This window comes from Tinamus guttatus, unplaced genomic scaffold, assembly GCF_059628265.1.
Source record: "Tinamus guttatus ecotype Peru unplaced genomic scaffold, ASM5962826v1 Tinamus_guttatus_pri_ptg001488l, whole genome shotgun sequence".
In the NCBI taxonomy this organism is placed as follows: domain Eukaryota; kingdom Metazoa; phylum Chordata; class Aves; order Tinamiformes; family Tinamidae; genus Tinamus; species Tinamus guttatus.
In genome coordinates this window covers 51,336-75,700 of record NW_028290022.1, presented here as the reverse complement: position 1 = coordinate 75,700, position 24,365 = coordinate 51,336, and the positions used below count along the sequence as shown (strand labels likewise).

At 60.7% G+C, this 24,365-nt stretch overlaps 1 protein-coding gene and 1 non-coding gene across 2 annotated transcripts; both read left to right on the top strand.

Annotated features, from left to right (window-relative positions):
• The first annotated feature begins 2,880 nt into the window (after positions 1-2,880).
• Positions 2,881-22,596, top strand: LOC104575484 (AP-1 complex subunit beta-1). Its single transcript, XM_088539210.1, has 22 exons — positions 2,881-2,957; positions 3,786-3,891; positions 5,940-6,075; positions 7,093-7,338; positions 8,955-9,145; positions 9,701-9,922; positions 11,020-11,140; positions 11,526-11,621; positions 12,679-12,794; positions 13,806-13,971; positions 15,112-15,210; positions 15,577-15,836; positions 16,460-16,661; positions 17,464-17,484; positions 17,997-18,021; positions 18,107-18,255; positions 18,740-18,885; positions 19,388-19,517; positions 19,916-20,000; positions 20,478-20,564; positions 21,052-21,206; positions 22,476-22,596. The coding sequence occupies exons 1-22, from the start codon at positions 2,921-2,923 to the stop codon at positions 22,548-22,550; spliced, it is 2,871 nt and encodes a 956-aa protein (XP_088395336.1). The 5' UTR covers positions 2,881-2,920; the 3' UTR covers positions 22,551-22,596.
• On the top strand, positions 19,197-19,298 carry LOC148590303 (small nucleolar RNA SNORD125). Its single transcript, XR_015914329.1, has one exon. It is a non-coding gene; the product is annotated as a small nucleolar RNA SNORD125 (small nucleolar RNA).
• Positions 22,597-24,365: the final 1,769 nt, after the last annotated feature.

Genomic DNA, 24,365 nt, shown 5'->3' with positions numbered 1-24,365 from the left:
GTGTCCATGTATCCCCATGTGCCCTATCCGTGTGTCCCCGTGTCCTGTGTCCTTGTGTTCCCGTGTCCTATGTCCTCATGTCCTGTGTCCCCATATCCTTTGTCCATGTGTCCCTGTGTCCCCTGTCCGTGTGTCCCCGTGCCCCCTGTCCCCGTTTCCCCTCACGGGCTCAGAGCTCTCCAGCCCTGCGCGCTCCCTCCCCTCCTCTGACCCCGCCCCCTCCTCTGACCCCGCCCCATTCTCGGACCCCGCCCCATCCCGCTAGGCCCCGCCCTCGGTCGCGGCCCCGCCCCGCGCCCCGGAAGCGCAGCCGCGGTCGGCGCTCACTTCCGCGGGCCGGTGGCAGCAGGCGGCGGTGGGAGGTAGGGTCGGGACCGGGACCGGGACCGGGACCGGGACCGGGACCGCGACCGCGACCGCAGCCCCGGGACGCCCCGGCCCGGCTGCGCGCCCGGCTCCCCGCGCGTCCCGGGGGCGGCCGCCTCCCCGGCGCGGGGCCACCCTGCCCGGTTGTCCCGCCGCGGTGGCCGCTGTCGCCCGGGGCAGGTGCCGCTCCTGCCGCTGCCTCAGGCCGCGCGCTGGGGTCTCAGTTCGGCCGAGGCCCAGAGTTACGGCGGGCTTGGAGCGCGCCCGGGGGCGGCCCGGGCTTGGGGACCCCCGAACGGACGGGTCTGGGTTCTGCCGAACGCACGGGCTTGGGAACGCCCAAGCGCACGGGTTTGGGGACCCCTGAACGCACGGATCTGGGGACGCCCAAATGGACGGGTTTGGGGACACCGGCCTTGCACTGTGTTGGGCATTAGGGCACCTTAGCCTCCTTGTTCTCAGGGAGAGAGGCCCCTTCCTGGCGGGAGAAGCCTGGGAAAGCCCAAGCGGGAGCTGCCGGAGCGCGGGGAGCTGCAGCCGTGGGCAGGGGGGCGACCTGTGCTGCCACCCGTCTCCGCGGCCTCGGGCTTTACGCGGGCCGTTCCGTGGGTTTTGGTGCCCTACGTTAGTTTTCTGCCTGTCCCTCAGCCTCGGGCGCCTGGGGCAGCCCCAGGCCTCTTTCACTGCAGCCGGTTGTGCTCTGGGTTTAATGTCACACTGACACGCTTGTGGCAGAGGCTGTGAAGGGGGTCGGCACTGGCAGCTCCCATCCCCTCTTTCCTGGTTTGCACAGAAACGGGGTCTCTGCCTTTTGTTTTTCTGCTTGGGAAGTGACTTCATGCAGTACCAGGTCTTGATTGTCCCTCCAAAGTGAATCCTGGAGCTTCTTCTGCTGGAAGTCTTCATTTCCCTCTTCCCATCCAGAACTTATTCTTTATGGAGAAGAACCTCCTTCCCCAGCTGTTTTCGTCCCTTCCTTGAGTGCGAGGCAGCCCCTGCCTCTGCCTGAATGGGCCCAGGTTTCAGCCTGAAAGTGGGAATTAGCCCTTTCCACGGATTGAGTCCTGCTCCCAGGCTAGGGAAGCATTTCAGCAAGCACAGCTGAATGCAAAGGACAAGGAGCCTTGGCTCTTCCCGGAGCTTTGGGGAGCAGCTTTTACCATTCCTGTTCCCCACTCCGAGCATTCCCACCCCTGCCCGACGCTGTGAGCGCAGGGGAAGGCAGAGCAGCCGTGAGCAGCAAACAGGGTTTTTCCTTCCTTCTGCCCTCTGGAAGAGGGACCTGGCAGTGAAACAACCGATAGCCCGTCCGGGAGCCATTTCCTATTCCAGCTGTACAGATATGTAGGAATCTGTGCCCCCATCCTTGAGCCGCTTCCTCCTCGGCGCTGTCCAGTTGGGAGCAACCAGCTTCCACATAGGGAAAAACTCCTTGTGCTGCCCGGGGAGCTGCTTGGGGCTTCCCATTGCCTCCCTAAAGGCCTATCCGCTCCCTTTCCCAGCATCCAAACCGCGTTATTCCCTGCTAGGCGGGGGCTGGAGGTAGTGGGAGGTGCAGCTGGGAGGGATGTGCTAGCGCTCCGGGCCTGCATTTGGGTCGGCTGCCCCGGAGCTCCAGCGCCTCCGTTCCTGGCCCCACCGTCGGGAGCTTCCCGCTGCTGCTTCCCTCGCCCGGTGTTCAGCGAAGACAACCTGAAACCGCCGCTGTCGGGGTTATCCGCAGGCCCCGGCTCTGGATAACCGGAAAACCGGAGCTGTTGCAGTGAATCCTGCTCGTGCGGGGAGGAGCATCACGGTGCCACAGCCTCCACGTGTGCTTCGGAGCGAAGCCGGCGGCTTTGCGGGCTAGTCCTGCGGCCTCGGCCCGATTTTGCCCCCATTTATTTCTCTCTGTCCCAGGTATCTGGTACCTGGCTTGGGCTCCTCTGGGCTGCGCAGCGAGCTTGGATTTCCGGCCACTTCTCTCGTGTTGTAGCCGTGCAGCTGCATGAGGGTCTCCCCATGCCTAAAGTCGCTCAGTTCTGTTCTAAATCGGGGCTCTTTGGGGCACATTTGGCTTTGCATAACCCGCGTTTGGGCTCCTGCTGCAGGACTTCGTGGCTGCTTGTCCCGTTATTTTATTGCCGCTGCCAAAGAGAGAAGGGAGGAAGGAGCTGTAAGAGATGTATCGGAGCCTTCCCGCTGCTCTTTATAAAGGGCCCTCGGCTGCTTGTGCATCCGCCCGGCTCTAAATCCACCCCAGACCCTCAGGATTATGTAATATCTGCCCTTTCCATTTAAAGGAGCAGCACTGGAGAACTGGTCGCTGGAGAGAAGGGCCCGGGTGGCTTTGCCAGGCGTTTGCTGGGGCGCTGTCGTTTGCGCTCTTGGCTGTGGCTGTCTCCGGGTTTGTCGCCCTTGTGCCTTTTTCCCCCCAGAATTCATGTTATTTCCCCCCTGCTTTTCCTTCTCAGAGGTTTTCCTCCCCGGTGACTTGAGCAGGAGGAGGATTGCCTGACGCTGACGCCCTCTCGTGCCTCTCCCGCCAGGGACGCGCTGCAGGCCGGACGCCACCATGACGGACTCCAAGTACTTCACCACCACCAAGAAAGGTGACGTGCAGGGCACAGGGGCAGCACGGCCCTTTCCTTAAGTGCAAAGAAGCCCGACGGCGGGTGCTGGAGCCACGGGGGCCTTGAGGCCGTCCCGCTGGGCTCGCTGGCCGCCGCGTGAGCCCGCACAAGCCCTCGAGCGGCGCCGTGATCGGCTTTAGCAGCTCAGGGCAGCACCGCGCTGCACGCGTGGCCGCTCCGTGGGCAAGGGAGCCCTGCTGGAGCAGAGGCCCTCGTGCTCCGGATGTTCATCCCAAGTTGTTGCAGCAGCTGCCTGAGGGCAGGAGGGACCGTGGGCCGCGATGCCCCTCGCTGGTTGAGCGCTGTCAGGAAAGGCAGCTCATGCCTGTGCCGGCTGCTGCCGGTTGCACAGAGAGCAGTGGCCTGGCTCTCATGGGGCTCCTTGTCTGCCTTTCCCCCCCCTTTGGAGGATGGGGGTGTCCCTGTGCTGCTGAAATCCCTGTCCATGGAGGCCTCTGAGCTCCTCCTGGCCCTGGAGAGCCATCAGAAGCGCCAGGGAAGCAGCAGCCTGTTTTCCGCTCCCCCTGGGTGCTGCCGTTTCCATTTCTGTGGAGAAAAAGCCGAGGCCCCTGGAGTCGCCCTCGCTGCTGGGGGGACATTTGCGAGGTTAAATCTCCCTTCTGCTGCCAGCCCCGCGGCTGCGAGACGGGTGAGCCCCTCTCGGGTCCAGCCCTTGTTCCCTGCTCTGCAGTGTGTCCCAGGAACGGGCTCGGAGCTGGGACATGTCCCCGCTGGGGTGGCGAGGTGGGTGCTATGAGCAGGACACTGCGTCCCCCGGCCGAGCCCGAGCTTCCTTCTTTCCTCCAGGGGAGATATTTGAGCTGAAGGCGGAGCTGAACAGCGACAAGAAGGAGAAGAAGAAAGAGGCCGTGAAGAAGGTGATAGCGTCCATGACCGTCGGCAAAGACGTCAGGTGGGTTGGACCCTGGGAGCACCTGGACTGCACGGCCAGGCTCCGGACACGCTCCGAGCAAGCGGAGCGGCAGCTCCTGGAGCGCAGCCAAGCAGTCACTGGGGCGGGAGCCCCTGTTTGCAGCCCTTGTTTTGGGGTGGTCGGGCCTGCTTTGTCTCACCCCAAACTGCTCTTGGGCCGGGACCGGGCTAGCCCGTGGCCACCATCGTACCTGCTGTGGCCACCAAAACGTTTTGTCCGAGAGCAGCCGCCGGGCGCGGTGGTGCTCGCCCGGCCCTGGTAGTAACGTGGCTGGCAGAGGGCTGGTCCAGCTGCCAGGTGAGTGTGTTGGGGTTCTTGCCGCTTCCTTCGAGTGCTGCCTTGCGGGAAGGAGAAGCAAAGGCCTCCAGGAGCCGTTTTGGCAGGGGGCTGATGCCTGTGCCTCGGGGTCAGTAATCCTTTTGCGGTGAGCGCAGTCCGAGGGATTAGGCAGCTGCTTCTCCCCCTATTTCATCGGCCTGGCAGAGGGGCAGATGGGTCTTTCCCTGCCTCCCTTTTGTCTCCTGCCCTTCCCTTGCTGCAGCTGGTCACACAGACACAGACTTTTGGCTTTTAAAGGGGCATTTGAGGTTTAGGTGGGGCAAAATTATGATCTGGGCCCTATATTTGCAGAATCAAGGGATCCCATCCCTTGCTCCCAGGGTGCTGATGGAGGAAGGTGAAGGGGTCCCGAAGGGGGAAGTTTTGGGCTGGGCTGAGAGCAGCGGCGGGGGCTGGCTCTGCTCGCAGGGAGCCTGTCCTGCAGCACGGGCTGCCGTCCCCTGGAGCTGGCCTGTAAGTTCCAGCTGGTTTTGTGCTCCCAGAGAAGCTGCTGGGGGAAAAAAAGACATCTGTCAGCGTGGGATAACTTCTGTGTTAGCCCTCGGCTGGGGCGGCGTGTCCTGGGGTGGTTTAACAGTCTAATTGGTCTGTCTTTGTCTTCCACTGCAAAATAGCTTATCTGGCATCTGCAGCCTTAGGGTTGTTAATTCTCACTCACTGAGGACAGGTTTAGAGAGGGGAAGACTCCAAGCTCTGCACAGGCAGCATTATGGCTCTGCAGCTCCCTTCTGGAGTATCATTCCCTTGGGCAGTGAGGCTATTCATTATGCTGGGCCCTTAGGATTAAATTCTCCGAGACCGTAGGATGCGGCGTGGCTGCTTAGCAGTTTGCAGCAGGCAGGATTTAATGTCTGCAAAAGCGTAAGGCCGTTTTGGTGGGTCTGTGCTCAGGGAGCGAGCACGCAGAGTGACTCATGCTCATAGCTGAGGGCTCTGGCAGCAGCGCAGTCACTGGAGCCTTTCTGCACATCTGGTGATGGCTGGTTAATGTGGCACCTGCTCCCAATCCAAGGGGAAACTTGCATGTGGAGCTGGGATACAGCAGAGCTCTGTGGGAATGGTCTGGGAGAGCCCAAGTTGTAGGAGAAAGGGAGACTGCTGACACCAGTTGGTCATCAACAAGACTCGTTTATTAGTCGTTTTAGCTTGCTTTTTATACATTTCTTAATTAACCTCATGCATATTACAAAGCTTGAGCTCACGATTGGTTGAAGATAACTTCTGTCTGGCCAGCCCAGATTACAGTAGAGAAGCAAGCAGCTTCTTCATTCTTCCGGTATCAAACCGGTTCCTGTTTGCCTTTGTTTTGTGCAGCTGCATCAACTTCTTTATCTCAAGGAAACTCTGTCCTTTGTCTTACTTAAGCCCTCCGTATCAGCTCTGCCTGGCTATGTCCTTTTTCCATTAACCAGGTTTGAACAATGCTCTCTACACCAAGTGATGTCCATTAGGGACTGCTTGGAGTTGATAGAGATCCATGAAGAAAAACAGGGGTGGGATGGCTTATTTAGTCCCGTCTATAAAGTCACTGAGGAGTAGGCTCAGCTTATGTGAGGACTTGGGGCCTCCTGGCTCCAGGGATGTATTGAGCCCCCATGAGACTGTGGAAGTGGCAGATGATCACACAGGGGTGGCATCTTGCCCTGCTCGCAGCGTGGCCGTGTTCATGGAGCTGTTCTGCATTCCAGTGCTCTCTTCCCGGACGTGGTGAACTGCATGCAGACGGATAACCTCGAGCTGAAGAAGCTGGTCTACCTCTACCTGATGAACTACGCCAAGAGCCAGCCAGATATGGCCATCATGGCAGTGAACACGTTTGTGAAGGTGAGGGGGGGAAGCTGCGTGTCCCTGACACGATCCGCTCTGCCTGCCACGTGCATCTCTTCTGAAACCCTCTGTTGCTCTCACCTTTGAGGATTCAGAGCTTCTCTGCTAGGAGAAAAGGGAGCTGGGAATCTCCTTTCCTTAGGCCTGGAGTCCTCTTGTTTCTCTGTCAAAGAACTAAACTCTGAACCAGCGAGGGGTCCTTTCTGTGGCAGAATCCTTGCCCTGACTTTGCCCTCCATTCCCTGCCTTCCCCTGGGCTTTCATAGGAGGCTGCCCATGCCGGGTTGCTGCTTACCCAGCTGCAAAGAAGAGAGGGAGGGCAGGTTTCCAAATCTTGTTCTGCACTAAGGGTTCCCTTAGCACTAGATAAGAGAACAAATTCAGCCAGTAGTGCAGGAGAAAATCAGGAGAAAAGCCTGTTCCTGGCAGCAGTACCGTGTTCCGTGCTCTCTCAGTGGTAGCTTCAGTTGTGGGCAGTTCCTATGAGCTTTTAGGGACTCATTTCATGTGAACTTGCTCTCTGAGTCTTCGGAACCGGGAAGGCCCTTGTGGTCTCCTTCTAGGAATCAGATGCCAAAGAGCATGTTTGCTAGGAGCCAAGATGTGGCCAGATCATTTTGGTAAGAGGTTTGGAGGGCTTTGGGGGGAATATGGACTCTGAGAGACTTTTCTTTTTCTTTTTTTTCTTTTTTTTTTTAAAGGCAGCAAACCTTGTAGATGCATTTCCTGGGTCAGGTGGTGGCTTTGCCGCTTGGCACATGAATTTGACTTCTTGGTGTGATGACACCTGATTGCTGGAGGTGTGTCTGGAGTGAGAGATGGTGGTGTTAAAACTCTGAGCACCCCAGATCTCAGACCTTTCTTCTGTGTTGAAGCACTCTTGGGTTTCCTGAAGAATGAGGGTTAAAACCTCTAGACTTTAGGTAGTCAAGTAAGAATTTAGTTCCTGAAGCCACCTCTGAAGTCTGATCCAAAGACTAGTGGCCTTGGATATCTGACCTCTCTTTCCTGTAGGACTGTGAGGATCCAAACCCTCTGATCCGGGCTCTGGCCGTGCGGACCATGGGCTGCATCCGGGTGGACAAGATAACGGAGTATCTGTGTGAGCCCCTGCGGAAGTGCCTCAAGGATGAGGACCCTTACGTGCGCAAGACGGCGGCCGTCTGCGTGGCCAAGCTCCACGACATCAACGCCCAGCTGGTGGAGGACCAGGGCTTCCTAGATACCCTCAAGGACCTCATCTCGGACTCCAACCCCATGGTGATTGCCTTTTTGCCTTCCTCATCCTCTATTCTTATCCCAGTGGCAATAAATGCCCTCCTTCATTCGTTCATCTCTGCATGCTGTTTCCCTTGCCCGTTTTTCAGTTCTTCACTGTCTTAATGGGCTGTCTCACGATGGCTGTTGCCAACTGCTGCCGGTTGTTTCCCTTGCCCTGTACCTCCCCTCATCCAGCCTCTCCCAAATGTGGTGTTGTGTTCCCTTTGAGCTCCGTTCCCGTTGGCTGTGCTGCTTACCCAGAGCAGGGGACAGCTGGTGGCTGGGGATGCTGCGTGTCCTGCTCCTGGCACTGGGGGACAAAGTGACAAGGGAGCAGCCGTCAGCCTGGGGACACAGGTGCTCCTGGGCCTCGCTGTGAGCCCAGCGGGCCTGGGGCTGCTGGGGGAAGGCAGTAGGGTGGTCACAGGGGCCTGGGGACAGGCAGATGGAGCAGTTACTGCATCTCTCATAAGAGAGCAGCCAGGAAAAGAGCAACACCAGGAGCAGCGGCAGGTAACGATGGGAACCTGCCGCTGTCCCGAGCGGATGCAGGGACAGGACAGAAGGGTCTTGGGATTTGTCTGTGCAAAGAGCTGGGCAAGAGCTGCTGGAGTGCAGCCCTGCGCCTGCCGCTGCTCGTGGGCAGCATCCGCGGCGCTGCCCTCCAGGGGATGAATCACGGTCACGGGAGCTGTGTGACGGCTCCGATACGAAACCGTGGGAGTGAAAATGCTGCTGCGGCTCCTTCTGAGGCTGCCGGGCAGACGCAGACCTGCCTCCCTCCTGCCGCGGGCGCCCCCGTCCCGCCGCGCTTGCTGTGCCCGGGGGTGGCCGGGCTGCCTGGCCCACGCAGAGGGACTCGGGGCTCTGCTGCTGCCTGGGGGCCGGCAGCGAAGGCTGCTCGGAGCTGGGGGCAGCAGCACAGCCAGGGCTGCACTAGGAGCAGCTGGAGGGGCTCGCTCTTCCTCTGGAATGTTATTCCCAGTGCAGCCCAGTTGAAGTGGATAGTGTCTCCACTGCCTTGGAGCACTGTTATTGTCCCCCATCATTCCCAGATATCCTGAGAGGTTTTCCAAGCATGGGACATGTCCAGTTGACCTAAAGCCTGTTTTTTTGAAAGCTCAGCTCCTTTGAGCTGTTGATCCCTGTTTGCCTGGAGCTAGTCGGGACATAGCCGTGCCATCGGGAATCACTTTATCCCACTCTTCCCTCTGTGTTTCAGTCAGCAGTGCAAGGGATAAGCTTGGGGCAGAGGCTCTTGCCCATGGAGCATGGGAACGTCTGTTGGGATGTGCCTACTGTGCTCCCCTTGGCATCGGGCCTGGGCTCTGCTGCTGGGGCTCCTTTTCCCAGTCTGCAAACTGGGCTCCGTCATACCAGACGTGGGGCCGGGCGGCCTCCTGGGGCCACGTGCTCCCATTGGAGGCGATGCCACGTGGGGCCGTGGGGCAGTGGTGGCTGCAGGGCCTGGTGCCCAGATGTCACCGAGATGGGAGTGTGTCCGAGCGGGAGGCTGGCATCAAGGATGCGGCGTGTCCGCTTGCGCCCGCTTCCCTGCAGGATGTCGATCCGCTCTTTTCCTTGTCCCGTAACGCGTGTCTGGTCCCCTCTGGCAGGTGGTGGCCAATGCAGTCGCTGCGCTCTCGGAAATAGCAGAGTCCCACCCAAGCAGCAACCTCCTGGACCTGAACCCCCAGTCCATCAACAAGCTGCTCACGGCCCTGAACGAATGCACCGAGTGGGGCCAGATCTTCATCCTGGACTGTCTGGCAAACTACATGCCCAAGGATGACCGGGAAGCGCAGAGGTGAGGCAGGCTCTGGGTGCTGCCAGGACCCGGCTGGAGCAGGTTTGGAAAGGGAAGGGAACAGGCAGGCATTGCGTGGAAGGGCCGCTTGCTTCCAGCGCCGTGTCCTGGCAGGGCTTTACGCTTCCTTCCAAACTGCTCATTAACACTTGGCTTTCTGCTCCCGTTGGCGGAGCAGCAGACATGTGCATTGGGCCACTGACCCGTGAGCAGGCGTTGCCACCTGGGAGCTGCTGCAGTCACCCAGGGATTGCTGTCCCCTTGCTGGCACCTTTCCAGCTGCCTTAAAATGTGATGGTGCTGGGAGGAGCAGGCTGGGCCCTGGAGAGCTCTGAAGGGGAGTCGCTGGAATTGGGTTCTAGGCAGGCTGGGAAATAATCATCATTGGAGGAGTCTAAGCTGGAGAAACATCCCTTGGGATGGTGCTAATGTGGTGGGCACCTGTCCTGCTCCTAGTGCCTCATTTCTGAGTGGTGTTAGCAGTAATATTGTACCTTAATTAGGAAGTCTGGCTTTGGTGACCTTTCTCTTTGTGTCCCCTCCTGACGTCCGCAGCATTTGCGAGCGGGTGACGCCCCGGCTGTCCCACGCCAACTCCGCGGTGGTGCTGTCAGCCGTGAAGGTGCTCATGAAGTTCATGGAGATGCTGTCGAAGGACCTGGATTACTATGGCACGCTGCTGAAGAAGCTAGCACCGCCGCTGGTCACGCTGCTCTCCGCGGAGCCGGAGCTGCAGTACGTGGCTCTCCGCAACATCAACCTCATCGTGCAGAAGAGGTGAGAGCCCTGGCAGGGCAGGACAGGGGCCCAATGTGACTTCCTCTTGCTGCCAACCTGGTGACTGCGGTAGTGTCAGGGCTGGTTGACACCCTTTTCTGTGGGTTTTATCTCTTCTCTAGTAGTAAAACTCAAGAATTAGCCTAGAGAATCAGGAGAGGGACTGGGCAGGGAGCGGCAGGCGGAATGGCGACTAGCTGAGACCTTGGTTTCATCGTTACACATCTAGTGAGATGCATGGTGAAGCAGGGCTATTTCTGCTGGGTTGTTTCTGTGCAGTCGTCCTTCTCAAATGAGCATGTGCCGAAAGGTCCCTGTGTCCCCTTGCCGTGGCTGGGAGGTGCGTGAGGCCCCGCGCACGTGCCCAGAGCGCTGCAGCCTGCGGGAGAGCTGCTCTGCGGGCAGCTGACTCGCTCTCCTACCAGTTACCACCGCTGTGGGCTAATAAAAATAGCAGCAGCTTCTGGGAGGAGTGAAAAGCAATTAGCGTCCCTGCGAGGGGGAACGGGAGCAACCGGCTGCCTCCTTGGGGTTGGGCAAAGCCTGTCCCTTTTCAAGCTGTCCAAGGAGGATGCTTTGATGTGAAAGGCCTGGTTTCCTCCCGAGGGATCGGGATTTGCAGCCCCAAGATGTCCCTCGCGACCTTGGCAAGACGATCGGCCCCTGTTGTCTCGCATGTGTTCTTAGTTGGCAGCCAGGCTGCCCTCTGTTCCCTGTGCATCAGCAAAGGGGAGCCGAGGGAGTGCTTCCTGGGGGAATAAGCACGGATCTCGGGTTGCTTGGCACTGAACAGCCCCAGAAACCTTCCTGCGCCCACGGCCTAGGAGCCCCGTCCTGCTGGCCTGGCGCTGCGGGGTTTCCTGGGGCTGCTCGTGCTCGGCTCAGCCTGGCCTCTGCCTGCAGAACACCCTGGATGTGGGAGCAGCGGTCAGGTCTCGCAGACAGTTTTGCCACAAGAGGAATCATATGATACTCCTCTCCGTATCCTGAAAGCTCTGCAGAAATCCGTGGCTTCCGGAGGCTTTTTGCTGTTGCTTTCTGTGGTCAAAGTGAAGGTTATGAGTGTCCCTTAATTCCTGCCCCTTGTTGTCCTCCAGGCCTGAGATCCTGAAGCACGAGATGAAGGTGTTTTTTGTGAAGTACAACGATCCCATCTATGTCAAACTGGAGAAGCTGGACATCATGATCCGCTTGGCCTCCCAGGCCAACATAGCCCAGGTTGGACAGCCGTGTGCCGCCTCGGCTGGCTGGGTGGGCACCAAGGAGGGCACGCAGGGGAGTTCTGCACTGTGTTTCCCTGGGAAAACTGGCGCAGAACTGCAGAAAGACCTGGCAGTGACAAGGGAGGGGTGTCTAGGGGGCTACTTCTGCCCCGATTATCAAGCAAGATCTGAACTGGTGCTTACAGGCACTGAATTAAGTTACAGACGTGAACATAGCCTGTGTCTTTGCAGAACATTAAGGCATTGGCCGTATCACCCAATCTGCTGTGGTCACTGGCCCGTGGTGCTGAGTGTTAGGGAGCACGCTGCAGTGTTTTCCTTTTGATCCGTCCATCCGAGACTTTGGGAGCGGCGCTCTCACTGTGCCGTCTTCTTGGCAGGTGCTCGCGGAGCTGAAGGAATATGCCACGGAGGTGGACGTGGACTTTGTGAGGAAGGCGGTTCGAGCCATCGGCCGCTGCGCCATCAAGGTCGAGGTGAGTGCTGGCACGGGTCAGCGGGCCGGGAGAGCAGAGCTGGTCACAAAGCTCGGGTGTAGCTTGAGCTGGCTGGGGAGAGCAGCAGGCGCCTCCATGTCCCCTTGTGCTGCTGCTGGCAGCTGTGGCTGGGCAAGGCCGCCCATCACGGGCGCTCCCAGGGAGCTTTTTCCCCCTTGCCATTTGCTATGGAAGCCTTTTCAGGATCCCTGCGCACACCGTGTTTGGCTGCTCACAACAGACTGGGCTGCCAAATGTGCCTTAACGTGTTTAGGAAGCAGATTATACAAGTGTCCTGTATGGAGACTGCGGGAGTGCTGGGAGCGAGTTAATCCCTTAGCAAAGGGGACGGGAGGGGGTTGCATCCACTCAGAGGTAATTTGGGGGAAGGGATTACTCAAGACGTTTCTGCAGTTCCTGCTGCGCTTTGCCCTGGCTCTGTGTGGCTGGTGAAGAGCCGTGCTTAGAGACAAGGTCAGGTGGGTTCGAGCCAGCCAATTTTATATTGGATTAATGCAGAGCATCGCAATTGCATGACAAAAGCACCTTAACAGCAGCAAGGCAGCTCGGAGAGATGGAGGAGGAGACGCGCTGGGGCCAGCGTGTTTCTTTTCAGCTCCCACCAGGGAGCTGAGCTGGCCCGGCTTGCTGCTGCTAAACCAATCCCTCCGGTCTGCCAGCCAGCCTCTTCCAGCAGGATTTATCACCATGACATTCTCCTTAGCTCTGCTTTCTCCTTGCTGTTAACCCTGAGGAGTGTGGCTGTAAAGATCCAAGCTAAGGCAAAGTTTAGGAGTCTCCTCTCTCAGAAAGTCAGGGAGAGACCCTGGATCACTCCCGGCCCTTGGAGCAGGCACTTGGATCCTGCGGGAGGGATGGGGTGACCCCGGCCCAGCTTTGAGGAGCGGGAATGGGAGGCTGTGCTTGCGCACCCTCCGTTGGGATTTGGGAGGGATGGGGGGAACAGACTGCAGCAAGGAGGGGATGTGAGGAGGGCGGCGGGGGCTTCCGAGGGGGACACGTGAGAGCCCCAGCATTTGACCGCGTCCCCCAACAGCAATCGGCTGAGCGCTGTGTCAGCACCCTGCTGGACCTCATCCAGACCAAAGTCAACTACGTGGTGCAGGAGGCCATCGTGGTCATCAAGGACATCTTCCGCAAGTATCCCAACAAGTACGTGGTTCGGCGCGCGGGGCGAGTGCTCCCCGGGCGGCACCGGCCACGCTTGGTGCCCATCCGTGTGAATGGAGCCCTGGAGAGGCTGAGGGCTGGTGGAGGGCTGGGCTGCTGCTCCCTCCTGCCTGGCAGCCCGTGTTGAAGCTGCCTGGAGCCCCGGGTTGCAGCGGGCTTCGTCAGAAATCAGCTGTGCATCTTTTCCTGGCTGCCCATGTCCTCGCAGGCCAGGGAGAGGACACGTGGGAAATCTGCTCTGAGTTGTGCTAATGAGCTAACGTGTCTCCAGGCATTAACATGGGGACAGGAGAGCCTTGCACAGCCTAGACCGTGTCCTGAGTTGCGTTGGCTAGGCAAAAGCTGGCAGAGACCTTGAGGCTGCTCACATTGACATCAACCATCTCTGGCTCTTAATTCGGTGGTCCTGGTGGTAGCATCAGTGCAAGGACTATGGAGCTGCCTGAGATGGGGGTAGAATAATCTCATGTGGCCTCTGGGGAAGAAGCTGGATGGGTTTTTGATTGCAGTAGCTCCAAAATCCTCCTGTCCAATGTGCAAGGGTAGCTGGAAGCGAGGGGAGACCTCAGGCTGATCCATCACAAGTGGGCGACTGTCATGTCCAGGAAGTAATGAACTAATAGCAATAATAGTTACTAATGAACAGAATTAGTAACGAACAGGAAGTCGGTGCAAATCTCCAGTATCTCAGGGCTGCTGCGGAGCTGGAGCGAAGATGGAGACGGGCTGAGAGGTGGATTCTGCAGAGGGCAGGGCGAGCAGGGGCACGTGCCCCACATACCTGGGGGCTTGGAGGGGTCAGCGTGGACAGTGCCAGCACTGGGGACCAGCCGGTGGCTGGATCCCTCCCTGAGAGCAGCACGAGCGAGCTGGGAGCGCTGGCACCCTTGGCGATGCCCTGGCTCCCAGGCTGCCGGGGGTATCAGAGAGCCTGGCCAGGTTGGGCCTGGGCTCCTTCTCTTTATTTGGTGAGCGTGGGCCATGTTTTTGAAGGTACGAGAGCGTGATTGCCACCCTCTGCGAGAACCTGGACTCCTTGGACGAGCCCGAGGCCCGGGCTGCCATGATCTGGATCGTGGGGGAGTACGCAGAGCGCATCGACAACGCTGATGAGCTCCTTGAGAGCTTCCTGGAGGGCTTCCACGACGAGAGCACCCAGGTAGGGAGGGATGGGGACACCGTCCCTGGAGAGACGGCTCCTCTGGGTGAAGGGAGGCCTGATCCATTGGTAACCCCAGTTGGTTGTGCCATGGGTGAGTTGAGGGTTTGGTCCTTCAAAGTCGTTCCTGTCTCATCTTGGTCAAGGCAGCGACTTGGTCCAGAACAAGGGGCTTTCCCCCACTCCTGTGGCTGAGAATATTTTTGTGTACCTGAGGCTTTTCTTGAGGAGGAAACCACAAAAAAGCTTGTGCTAATATGCTTTGAAGAAAGCAATCTGCTCTAGCAAGTTCAGGACAGTTGTTTCTCGCAGGCTTTTGGACAAGAGTGCTCTGTTGGTCCTGGCTGTAGACCATACATATTTGTCCCATGAGGTACCACGTTGCTGGTGTCTCCCTTAAAAGTTGGAAGGGAGCAGCTGGTCGCTTGGTCCATTCCTCTGTGCCAGGACAGGAGAAGCCTTTGGGGACTCCGGTCTGTGAGGGCCTGAGGAGCAGGAACGGGGCTGCACCTCTTCCCTCCATCCTCTCCATCACACAAGCTGCAGGAAGGGAACTCGCCAGGTTTTTGGGGACCTCTTCTAGTTTGGGTGAAGACACTGTCATGGGGACGTAGCTTCTGCTGCTTCAATTGCCGCCTCCTTGAGGTGGGACAAGTGGCTTCATAGGTTTTCATTTGGCAACTTTGAGTGTCACCTGTGGTGATTTCTATCTGCTGTATAAAACACCATGGAATTAAGTCACAGCCAAGTGAACAGGGAAGGCCTGGAATAACAGTCACTGATCCCGCCTACGCTGCCTCGGGTCCAGGGGGACAGCCGGATGGTTCCCGCTTGCCTGTCTGTGACTCGAAGGGTGCTCTGAGCTTCATCTTCTTGGGACTGGGGGAGTCCCGGGATCTGACCCAGTGCCCTCTGCCAGCCCACGGCTCCGGCAGGCTGCGAGCGCAGCCATCGGCTCCGAAGAACCTTCAGACTCGGCTGAGAGCCGTCCCCAGAGCCCTGAGTGGCGTCACCGCTGCCCAGTGGGTCACCCTGTGCCGGATCTCGAGAGAGGCTGCGCGTGCGGGGAAGCTCCCGCGCTTCTCCGCCAAAGCTGTGCGGGTTCTCCCCTCCCTTCCCGACGTCGCGTTTCTGCTGCAGGTCCAGCTGCAGCTGCTCACGGCTATCGTGAAGCTCTTCCTGAAGAAGCCCACGGAGACGCAGGAGCTGGTGCAGCAGGTGCTGAGCCTGGCCACGCAGGTGCGTACCCCGCTCCTGGAAGTGCCTTGTCGCTCCTGAAGCAGCGGGAATGTTGTGGGAGTGCAGTGCCCGTCACGAGAGTCTCCTCATGCCCATTAGCATTAGATGGAAATGCTGGTGGCTAAACGGGAGTCTGCTGCAGCACGGGGCATCGTTGTGCCCCATCTCCCTACTAGCACCAGTGTAACAACGTGGGTACCCATGCAGCCCTGCAGAGCAGAGGCACAACATGGGCCAGATTTTCCTTCTAACGCTCTGACTTAGGTGGCACAAGATATTTGTGGCCCAAAGACACTCTGAAGTGCTCTGTTTGCTGCAGCGTTCCTTGCCTGCCTGCCCTGGCTCTAACCACCGTGCTTCCTGCAGGACTCGGACAACCCAGACCTGCGGGACCGCGGCTACATCTACTGGCGGCTGCTCTCCACTGACCCAGTGGCTGCCAAGGAGGTGGTGCTGGCGGAGAAGCCCCTCATCTCCGAGGAGACGGATCTGATCGAGCCCACACTGCTGGATGAGCTCATCTGCTACATCGGCACGTTGGCCTCCGTCTACCACAAGCCTCCGAGCGCCTTCGTGGAGGGCAGCCGAGGGGTTGTGCACAAGAGCTTGCCTCCACGGACAGGCTCGTGAGTGTCTCTGCTTGCTCCCCTCTGTCCCGCTCCTGCCCAGGCTGTTTCTGTGGCCTGTGTTGAGTTTGTGAGGAGCTGGGCAGCTCAGGGCTTGCTCGCCCAAGTGGGACTGCTGCTCCATGCTGGGCCTCTGTGCCAGAGCTGGTCGGTGTTGGCGTTATGTATCGGCACATGCAGCTCTCTGGAATCACAGGGCTCTTTTTCCTGTGTCGAACTGAGCCATGGTGGATATCACAAACGCTCTGGCAGCTCCTGTCGTGCGGGACGTGGTGTCTCAGTGGTGTCACCCATGCTCGGGTGTTAAAGCCCCCCGCAAGGCTCCTGGGAATGGGCTCTCCTTCATGCCTGTATCCCCAAATAAGGTCTCCCTGTAGCAGCAGGGCTGGTTTGTGTTAAGCACCATGCTTGCAAGCCCTCTGCAGTGACTTTGGATTTAAATGGAAGCTGAATCTCTGTGAGAGGGTTTTGAATGTTGGGATCATCACTGCTGGGACAGGACATCTTTGTGAGTGTTCAGTTGGGCAAATCACATCCCTCCCACCTCCAGTTGGGACTGTTGGCTCAGCAGAGCTTTTTGGCATCGCGTTTTTCACGCTTCTTTTTCCTGTCCCTCTCTCTAGGAGTGAGAGCGCGGAGAGCCCCGATGTGGCCCCTGCGGGTGTCCCGGCGCCGGAGCAGCCGGCCGTCATCCCCACGCAGGGCGACCTGCTGGGGGACCTGCTCAACCTGGACCTGGGCCCGCCGGTGAGCGGGCCGCCCATGGCCGCCTCCTCCGTGCAGATGGGCGCCGTGGACCTCCTCGGCGGCGGCCTGGACAGCCTGGTAGGTGGCGGCTCTGTGTGCTCCCGCCTCGACGGGTCCCCGTGCCAGGCTGCCAGGGCGTCGCGCTGGGGGCTGCCACCCGCAGCCGCTGCGGCCGAGCCTGGCCTGTCCCCGCAGAGACACCTGGGCTGGTCCCTGCCTTTAGCAGCGAAGGGAGCAGAGTGCTCCGCAACCTGCCGGCTCATCCTGACGGATGGACGAGGCAGCTGGAAAGGGCAGGGATTAGCGATGCCTTTCTCGGGCCTATCTGCTGCCCTGGCAGCGATGTTCCTCCGCAGCGCAGGGCTGGGCCAAGATCCGCCCGCACGGGGTCTCCTCCCGCACTGGGAGAGCTGGGTGGCTCCTTGTCATCCCGCAAGCGCAGCAGCAGCAGCGAGAGGTGGCCCCGCGGGCACCGCTGCCCTGCCCGCAGCAACCGGCTTTGCGCAGCCAGAGCCCCTGGTGCTGTGTCCCCAGGTGACCAGCCGGTAGGAGGGGACAGTTCTAGGCCTCGGAAGGGCCACTGCTGCATTGTCCCAGGCCTGTCGTCATGGCTGGGACATGGCCATGACTTGTACCATGTGAGCCACCACAGTCTCGTGCCTGTGCTGTCCCCAGGGACCTGCCCGGGCTCTGCTGGCCCCAGAGGGGCAGAGCCACCACGTGAGACACCAGTGGATGGTCAGGCCGGCAGGACCGCTGCACTAACGTCTCTTCCCTCCTGCCTTTCTCTCTCTCCTTACCTTCCTTGCCTCTCCTCTCCTGGCTTGCGTCTCTGCATGCGGCTGGCTCTTCTCTCCACCTTGCCTGCTTCCGCTTGGAGATGGGGGACGAGTCGGAAGGGGTATGGATCAGCCTTTCCTTGGCTTCCTCGAGCAGCCCAGGCGCCCGTGCCAGCCCTCCCTGTGCCCTGTCTCCCCTGGGTGCCCCGAACCTCAGAGCAGGGGCCGAGTCCGGAGCAGCACCGGGACAGTGTGGGGCATCCCAGGAGCCCGGTGCTTCCCGCAGGGAAAGCTCATCCCCTCCCGCTGGCCCCGGGCGCCCTGGGAGAGGCGGAGAGCCGCCGCGTGTGAGCGGCACCCGTAACCTCCCGGGGACTTTTGCTCCCGGCCTCTCTCTGCTCTTGCTCTGTGCGCCCCCAACGCGGCGTCTGCAGCGCCGGGAAGAGCAGGGTGACGCAGGGGCTCGATGGGCCGATGCCCCCGCGCGGCAGGACCTGTGGTGCCGCCCGGGGCAACCCCGGCGAGCCCAGGCCTCGGCTCCCTGACCAGGGGGGCTTCGTGCGGCTCCCTCCCCACGACGCGCCGGGTGCTGCCCGGTCCGCGCTCACCGCCTCTCCCTTTCTGTCTCTCACAGCTGAGGAGCGATGTGGGAGGCAGCCCTGCCGTGAGTGTGCTCTTCCTCCTCCTCCTCCTCGCTTGCCTCTGCCCCATGGGACCCCCTTAACTTGCTCCCTTGTCTCCCACAGATGGGCAGCGGAGGCAGCTTCGCGCCGGCGCCCAGCACCGCAGCACCCGCCAACCTGGGGGCGCCCATCGGCGGCGGCCTCGGAGACCTCTTTGACCTCACCGGAGGAGTGGGTGCCCTGTCAGGGTCCTACGTGGCACCCAAAACGGTGAGTGGGACAGGAGGCCGAGCCGAAGCTAAGCTGCTGGCCAAGGCGGGAGCTGGGGCACCGAGGAGGGTAGAGAGCCCCGGGGCCCCATGCGGCTGGTGGGAACCAGCCCATTGCACCCACGTGCTGGGAGAGGGTCAGCAGCAGAGGGGACACTGCAGCAGGGACTGGAAGGCAGGTCCCTCCCGCCGCGCTCACCTGCTCTGCCTCCAGGGCCTTGCACGTGCCTGGGCTGAGCTCTTGGGAGGGATGGAAGTAATAGATGTGCTGCCATCTACCTGGTCCTGTCTGCTTTGCCCACAGGAGTCTGCATCCTGGGGGCGCTTGCTCTGACATCCCAGGGTGTCTGGAGCAGTGGAACATTGTGGGATTTCCATGTCCTTGAGTGCGGGAACCCTGTGAACCAGTTGCTCAGTTCAGCTCCTCTGCAGCTCGTGTTTCAGATTGGGTAAAGCCACGTGGATTTCTTGTGTCCTTAATGCAGGTCTGGCTCCCTGCCATGAAGGCCAAGGGGCTGGAGATCTCTGGCACGTTCAGCCGCCAGGTGGGCTCCATCTCCATGGACCTCGTGCTAACAAACAAGGCCCTGCAGGTCATGTCTGACTTTGCCATCCAGTTCAACCGCAACAGGTAGGGTCCCCGGTGCGTCGCGGCTGCCGGCGCTGTCCCCGCTCCGCTCTGCGACGGGCCGAGCTGCTCGCAGGGCTTCGGCTCTGCGGGGCGGCCGTGGCAAAGCCTGGCAGCACCCGGCAGAGTCCTCTGCTGTTTTAAGTGAGGCTGTCGGGGACGAGCGTGAGGTTTAGTGCCTGGAGAGCCGAGGCAGCCGTTGGGCAGCCCGGTGTGTGCAGTGTCCCCGGGGAGGGCGGCCCTGCCCAGTGGGTCCGCGTGGAACCGCGGCGGGGGCAGAGGGCCGGCAGGAAGGGGCTGTGAGCGGGTGTGCGGCCGGGAGGAGCCTCTCGTGATGATCCTTCTCTTGCTGATGGCTGTGGCGGTGATGATCAAACCAGAGCCTCTAAGAAGTTGGCTGAGGAGGCTGTTCCTCCGGGCAGGGTGGGGTCAGGCTCTCTCTCCCTGTGGTTACCTGATTCTCCGCTGACCATCCTGATTCCGGCTCTCCCTGGTGTCCTCGCAGCTTTGGCCTAGCCCCGGCAGCTCCGCTGCAGGTCCACGCGCCTCTCGCCCCCAACCAGTCGGTGGAGATCTCCCTGCCCCTGAACACAGTCGGCTCTGTCATGAAGATGGACCCACTGAACAACCTGCAGGTAGGGCATGGCCCCGGGGTCTCCTCTGTGCCCAGACACCAGCTGGGGGGGACACTTGGGTCAGTGCAGCCTGGGCAAGAAGGGTGTCACGGGGCTGTGGGGGGGGCTGTGCGGGGAGGAAAGCAAACGAAGGGGAGCTGGGAGGATTTGTGACAGCAGGAAGCCAGCAGGAGAAAGTGCTCAGCTCATCGTCCTGCCTTTCCTGTCGGCTGTGAATTTGATATCGAGCTCTGCTGCGAAGTGCTCTGTCCACAGCGGAAGCTCCTTGTTGACGTGTTGCAGACGCCCAGCTCCACGGGGATGGGGGTTTTGCGGGAGGACAGGAACGTTTGCCTGGGCATCGCCCGCCCGCCCCGTGCGCGAGGAAGCGCTGACGTCCTGGTGTTTGGGTCTCCTAGGTCGCCGTGAAAAACAACATTGACGTGTTCTACTTCAGCACGCTGTATCCGCTACACATCCTCTTCGTGGAGGACGGGAAGATGGGTGAGTGGGGGCGTGGGAGCAGCCGCAGAGTCCTGCACTTTAGCCACCCGTCACTAGGTGCCTTCGCGGCCTCGGTGGCCTCCCAGCTGCCTTCCCTGCCTGAGAGAGCCTGATCCCGCCAGGATGCCGGAGCAGGCTGGGTTGGTGCAGGCAGCCCAGGGCCAGCATGACCAAGCTGTGGCCACCTGAAGGTGCCCTGAGCCACTTTCTAAGAGCTCGTTGCCACCAAGTCCCCTCATTTCACTCTTATGTTGCTTCCTTTGGCGCTTCCTCTTGAAGCGAATTCAGCTTGCTAAGCCAGCAGAGCAGGCAGTTTCCTAACGCTGAGTGAGGCTGATCCTGGGAGGCTGCTGGAGGGGAGGGCAAGGAGAGTGGAGCCCTCCCTTTCCCGGCTGCATGGGGACACGGGCCTCTGCGTTTGCCCCATGCTCGGGACTGCTTTGGCTCTCACTGCGCTGCTCCCTTCCCTTCCCGCAGAGCGGCAGATGTTCCTGGCCACGTGGAAGGACATTCCCAACGAGAACGAGGCCCAGTTCCAGATCAAGGACTGTTCCCTCAATGCAGGTGCGTTCGGCCCCTTTGGAAGGGCCCAGCTCAGCTTGTCCGGGGGCTTTGGGCTGCCCTGGGTGACCAAGGGGTTATCCGAGTTATCCCAGCCAAGGCTGTGAGCACCATGAAGCGCCCTGTGTTGGACGGAGGTGGAGAGGCTCCGTGTGTGCTCCGTGTCCTCAGGGGCAGCAGAGCGTCACCCGGGGCTGTTGAGCCACCAGGACCATGGTCAAAATGAGACTCACAGTCACCCCAGCTCAGGACTTGGGGCAGGAAGGTCCAGGGCTGTGTGTGCAGAGGTGGCAGCAGGCAGAGCCAAGGAGCTCGCTCCTGTTTGGCACTTGAGTTCTTGCTCCTCTTTGCCCTTAAGGCCTCTGAGTTGAGGTGTGCTGGGACGGTGCCAGGTTGTCCCCTGCCTGCCAGGGTGAGATGCTGCTTGTGCAGCATCCAGCCCCCGTGGGCTGCCCCACTCTGAAGGGCAGCCACGTCTCTGCCCGCACAGACGCCGTCAGCAGCAAGCTCCAGGGCAGCAACATCTTCACCATCGCCAAGAGGAACGTGGAGGGCCAGGACATGCTCTACCAGTCGCTGAAGCTCACCAACGGCATCTGGGTGCTGGCAGAGCTGCGCATCCAGCCCAGCAACCCCAGCTTCACGGTAGGGCCTCTCTGAAACACTCCCTGCGTCTGGCCCGCTCTGCCCCCCACGCTCTCCTCGTCCTTGCTCTCTGCTTGGGAGCTCCGGGAGGGTGGCCCGGTCCCCGGCAGCCCCCGCCATGGTGGGACGCAGCGGTGGGAGCAGCCAGCGGCGCTGCCAGCCCTGTCTTCAGGTGCTGACGCGCACCGTGGCGGGGACAGCCAGCCTTTTTGGTGGCCAAAGTGTTGCCGTGAGCACCCTCCCCTCGCCAGGCCCACTGGCCCTCCCGGGACGGCCTCCACCAGCCGTCGGCTCCGGTCCACTGACCTTGTGCAGACGGGGCAGCGCGTTGCCGTGCCGAAGGGTAGCGACCGCCGGCCACGGGGTAGCAACCATCGGCGGCACTGCCACCACCAACAGAAATGCTTGTGTGGGGAGGAAGTTCCAGCCAAGTGACAAATATGGAAAGCAAAGAAAAAACCCCAACCTCAACCCCCATCCCCTGCAAGCAGAAAGGGCCGTGCCCGACCGGGCTGCCTGGGGCTGCCGCTGTGGAGCCGCTTCCCGTCGCTCCCGTGGCCTCTTGTTTGCTTGGGTTGCTGCGGCCGTTGCGCGGTGACTCACTCGCCTCTGTCTGTCTCCGTTTCCGCTGCATGGCCGCCCGCCCGCCCCACGCTGCAGGATTTGGAGGTTCGCGCACTGGTTTGTAGCCCTCGTGGTTGGGGCCGGCTGCTCCCTGGCGCTTCCCACCGCTCTCCCTGCGCTCGGGCTTCTTCTTGGCGCCCTCCCAGGGCTGCAGGGGAGCATGGAGCTGAGCGCTGAGCTTCGCAGGACGCGTGTTGCGTTGTCCAAATTACGCGCTGGCCTAGGCTGAGCTCCCCATCAGAAAATCCTCATCCTGGAGCTTGATGTTCCTCTCCTTGGCCAAACTGAGCCCTTAGTACCTGTGGGCTGCAGCCTCCTCCACAGCTTTGCGAGCCAGCATCGAGCTCAAAGCCCAGCCTCGTTACGATTAAAGCTCTTTGGCAAGCAAATAGCTCTCGGGGCGGCTGCAGCAGGTGAAGTGGAGTCGAGCTCTGCTTTGCTTCGCTTCGCTTCGCTTCCCCGGTGAGTACGGCGCAGGATGTGAGTTGGCGGCAGGGCCGGCGCACAGCTTCCCGCAGGCGGGCGCCTTCCCCGTGCGTCACCCCACGGAGGGAGAAGCTGCTTTTGGGGGTGGCGGGGGCTGCCGGGGGCCTTGGGCAGCGCCCGTGGGGCCGAGTCCTGAGACTGTGTTTCCTTCTCTTGCAGCTCTCGCTGAAATGCCGTGCACCGGAGGTGGCTCCCTACGTCTTCCAGGCCTATGAGACGGTGCTGAAGAACTGACAGCCGCAGCAGCGCGGCCCGCGCGACGCCGGCCCTGCCTGCATGTTCCCTCCTCGTCCTTGCACGGAAGAAGCGGGAGCTGGAGCCCCCCTTGTGCTGTGCCGCAGGCGGAGCCGCTGCTCCCGGCTCCCAGGGGCCGGGGAGGGAGGCAGGGGCTTCCCCAGCGCTCCCTGCATCCGTGTGGAAATCCCTGTGTGCGTCCTGCAGTGTCCTCCGTGCGCCCGTCCTTGCTCGCAGCTGCGGCGCGGACAGGACGCTGCAGCCCAGGCATCAGTCCCCTCTGCTTCCCCAGGCCCCCGCTGCCTCGGTGCCCTTGTCCCCACATGTGTCCCCATCCCAGCCCTGCACAAATCCGGTGGTGGGTCTCATCCCTCAACGCGGCTGGGGGCTGCGGAAGGATTTGCATCCAGGGCTGTGGAGGGGACTCCCGTGTTCCACGATGCTGGGGGAGCAGCGCAGGGATGGACCGGGGAGAAACACTCCCCCTGCTCTTGGGCCGCTCCGTCCAGATGATACCTTGGCTTCTTCCGCTTGCTGGGTGCTGCCCTCGGCCTCCCTGTCCCCCTTCCAGCCATGATCCCTGGGCTGAGGGTTTTTTCCCCCTCCCCAAGGGGAGCCGTTTCCCAAGGAGCCCCAAGGGCTCGTGGCTACGAGAAGGGCCGCCCCCAGCCACCCTGGCAGGGGAGACCTCCTGGGTGTCCCCTGCCCACGGCAGCTGCCCTCCTCCCTGCCCCACGGGCACCCGTGGGTGCTCGAGGGGACCTTCTCCCCGCGGTGACACTAATTGTGCCCCCCTCCCCAAAATAAAGCCATTGATCACCCTTCCATAGAAGTGTTTGGTGCAAGTTTTCAGCTCCCGCCAGTAAATACCCAATATATATAATATAAATATTGTGTATGGTGACTTGTTTTAAAAGGACATGGAATAAAGGTGACATTTGCCCCTGGACCTGCTGTCTGCATGGCGGGGGGCAGGTCCAGGCCTGGAAGCAGCAGGACCAGAGGCCGGGGTGAGGGGCAGCTCCTCCGTGGTCTCCTTGGGGCTTGGTGACATCCTGGGGGTGATTCCTGCTCTGCTGCTGGTCTTGGGGTCCTTCTGAGCTCCCTCCCTGCCCGAGCAGCTCCCACTGCCTCCCCTTAGAAAAATGACAGGGACACAGGGACAGTTGGGGTCAGTCGCTTTTACTGGCTGCCGCTGGGGTCTCTACGCAGAGCCACATAAACAGGCGGTAGTTACATAAATAGGCAGCTATGGGCACAGGAACGGCCGGCCAGGGAGCGTGAGAGGGGCTGCGGTTACCGGGGGCTGGAGGAACAAGCACCCCTGTCCCCCAAATATAGACCATGACATGAGCCGTGTGTCCCCGAGTCATCTGAAGGATGGAGGGAGAAGCTGAGAAAAGCTGAGAAAAGTCAGAGAAGAGAAAGAAGAGAAAAGGAAGAAGACAAGATGGAGAGCAGGAAGAAGAGAAGATGAGAGCAGATTGCTCTCCCTAGTCTGCTCCTGGGGCTGCCAATGCTCCCCCTGCACCCGCTGATGCTCCTGGTGGGACTGGGTGGCACCGAGGTGCCCGTGGCCCCAGGGCCCTTTGCACATGGCTGGGGGTGGGGGCTCCTTCACGTGACCACCACGTCCCTGCTTCCCAGCCGGGCTCCACCACACGGGCCTGTCCCGGTGACCAATGGGGTGTCGCAAGGAAGAGGAGCACCCACCACGGCGCTCAGTGCCTCCTGCCCTTCATCCCCCCATGGGGACTCTCTCCTAGGACAGCGGGGCCACCGTGTCCCCAGGGTGCCCCCTGCCCAATCTTGCCT

Bases quoted from the DNA above. Each gene is read 5' to 3' on its own strand.
- LOC104575484 (XM_088539210.1), top strand. From the start codon at position 2,921: ATGACGGACTCCAAGTACTTCACCACCACCAAGAAAG. The intron at 16,662-17,463 runs GTAGGTGGCGGC...TTCCGCTTGGAG, and splicing joins GCGGCGGCCTGGACAGCCTG to ATGGGGGACGAGTCGGAAGG. The intron at 20,565-21,051 runs GTGCGTTCGGCC...CTGCCCGCACAG, and splicing joins GGACTGTTCCCTCAATGCAG to ACGCCGTCAGCAGCAAGCTC.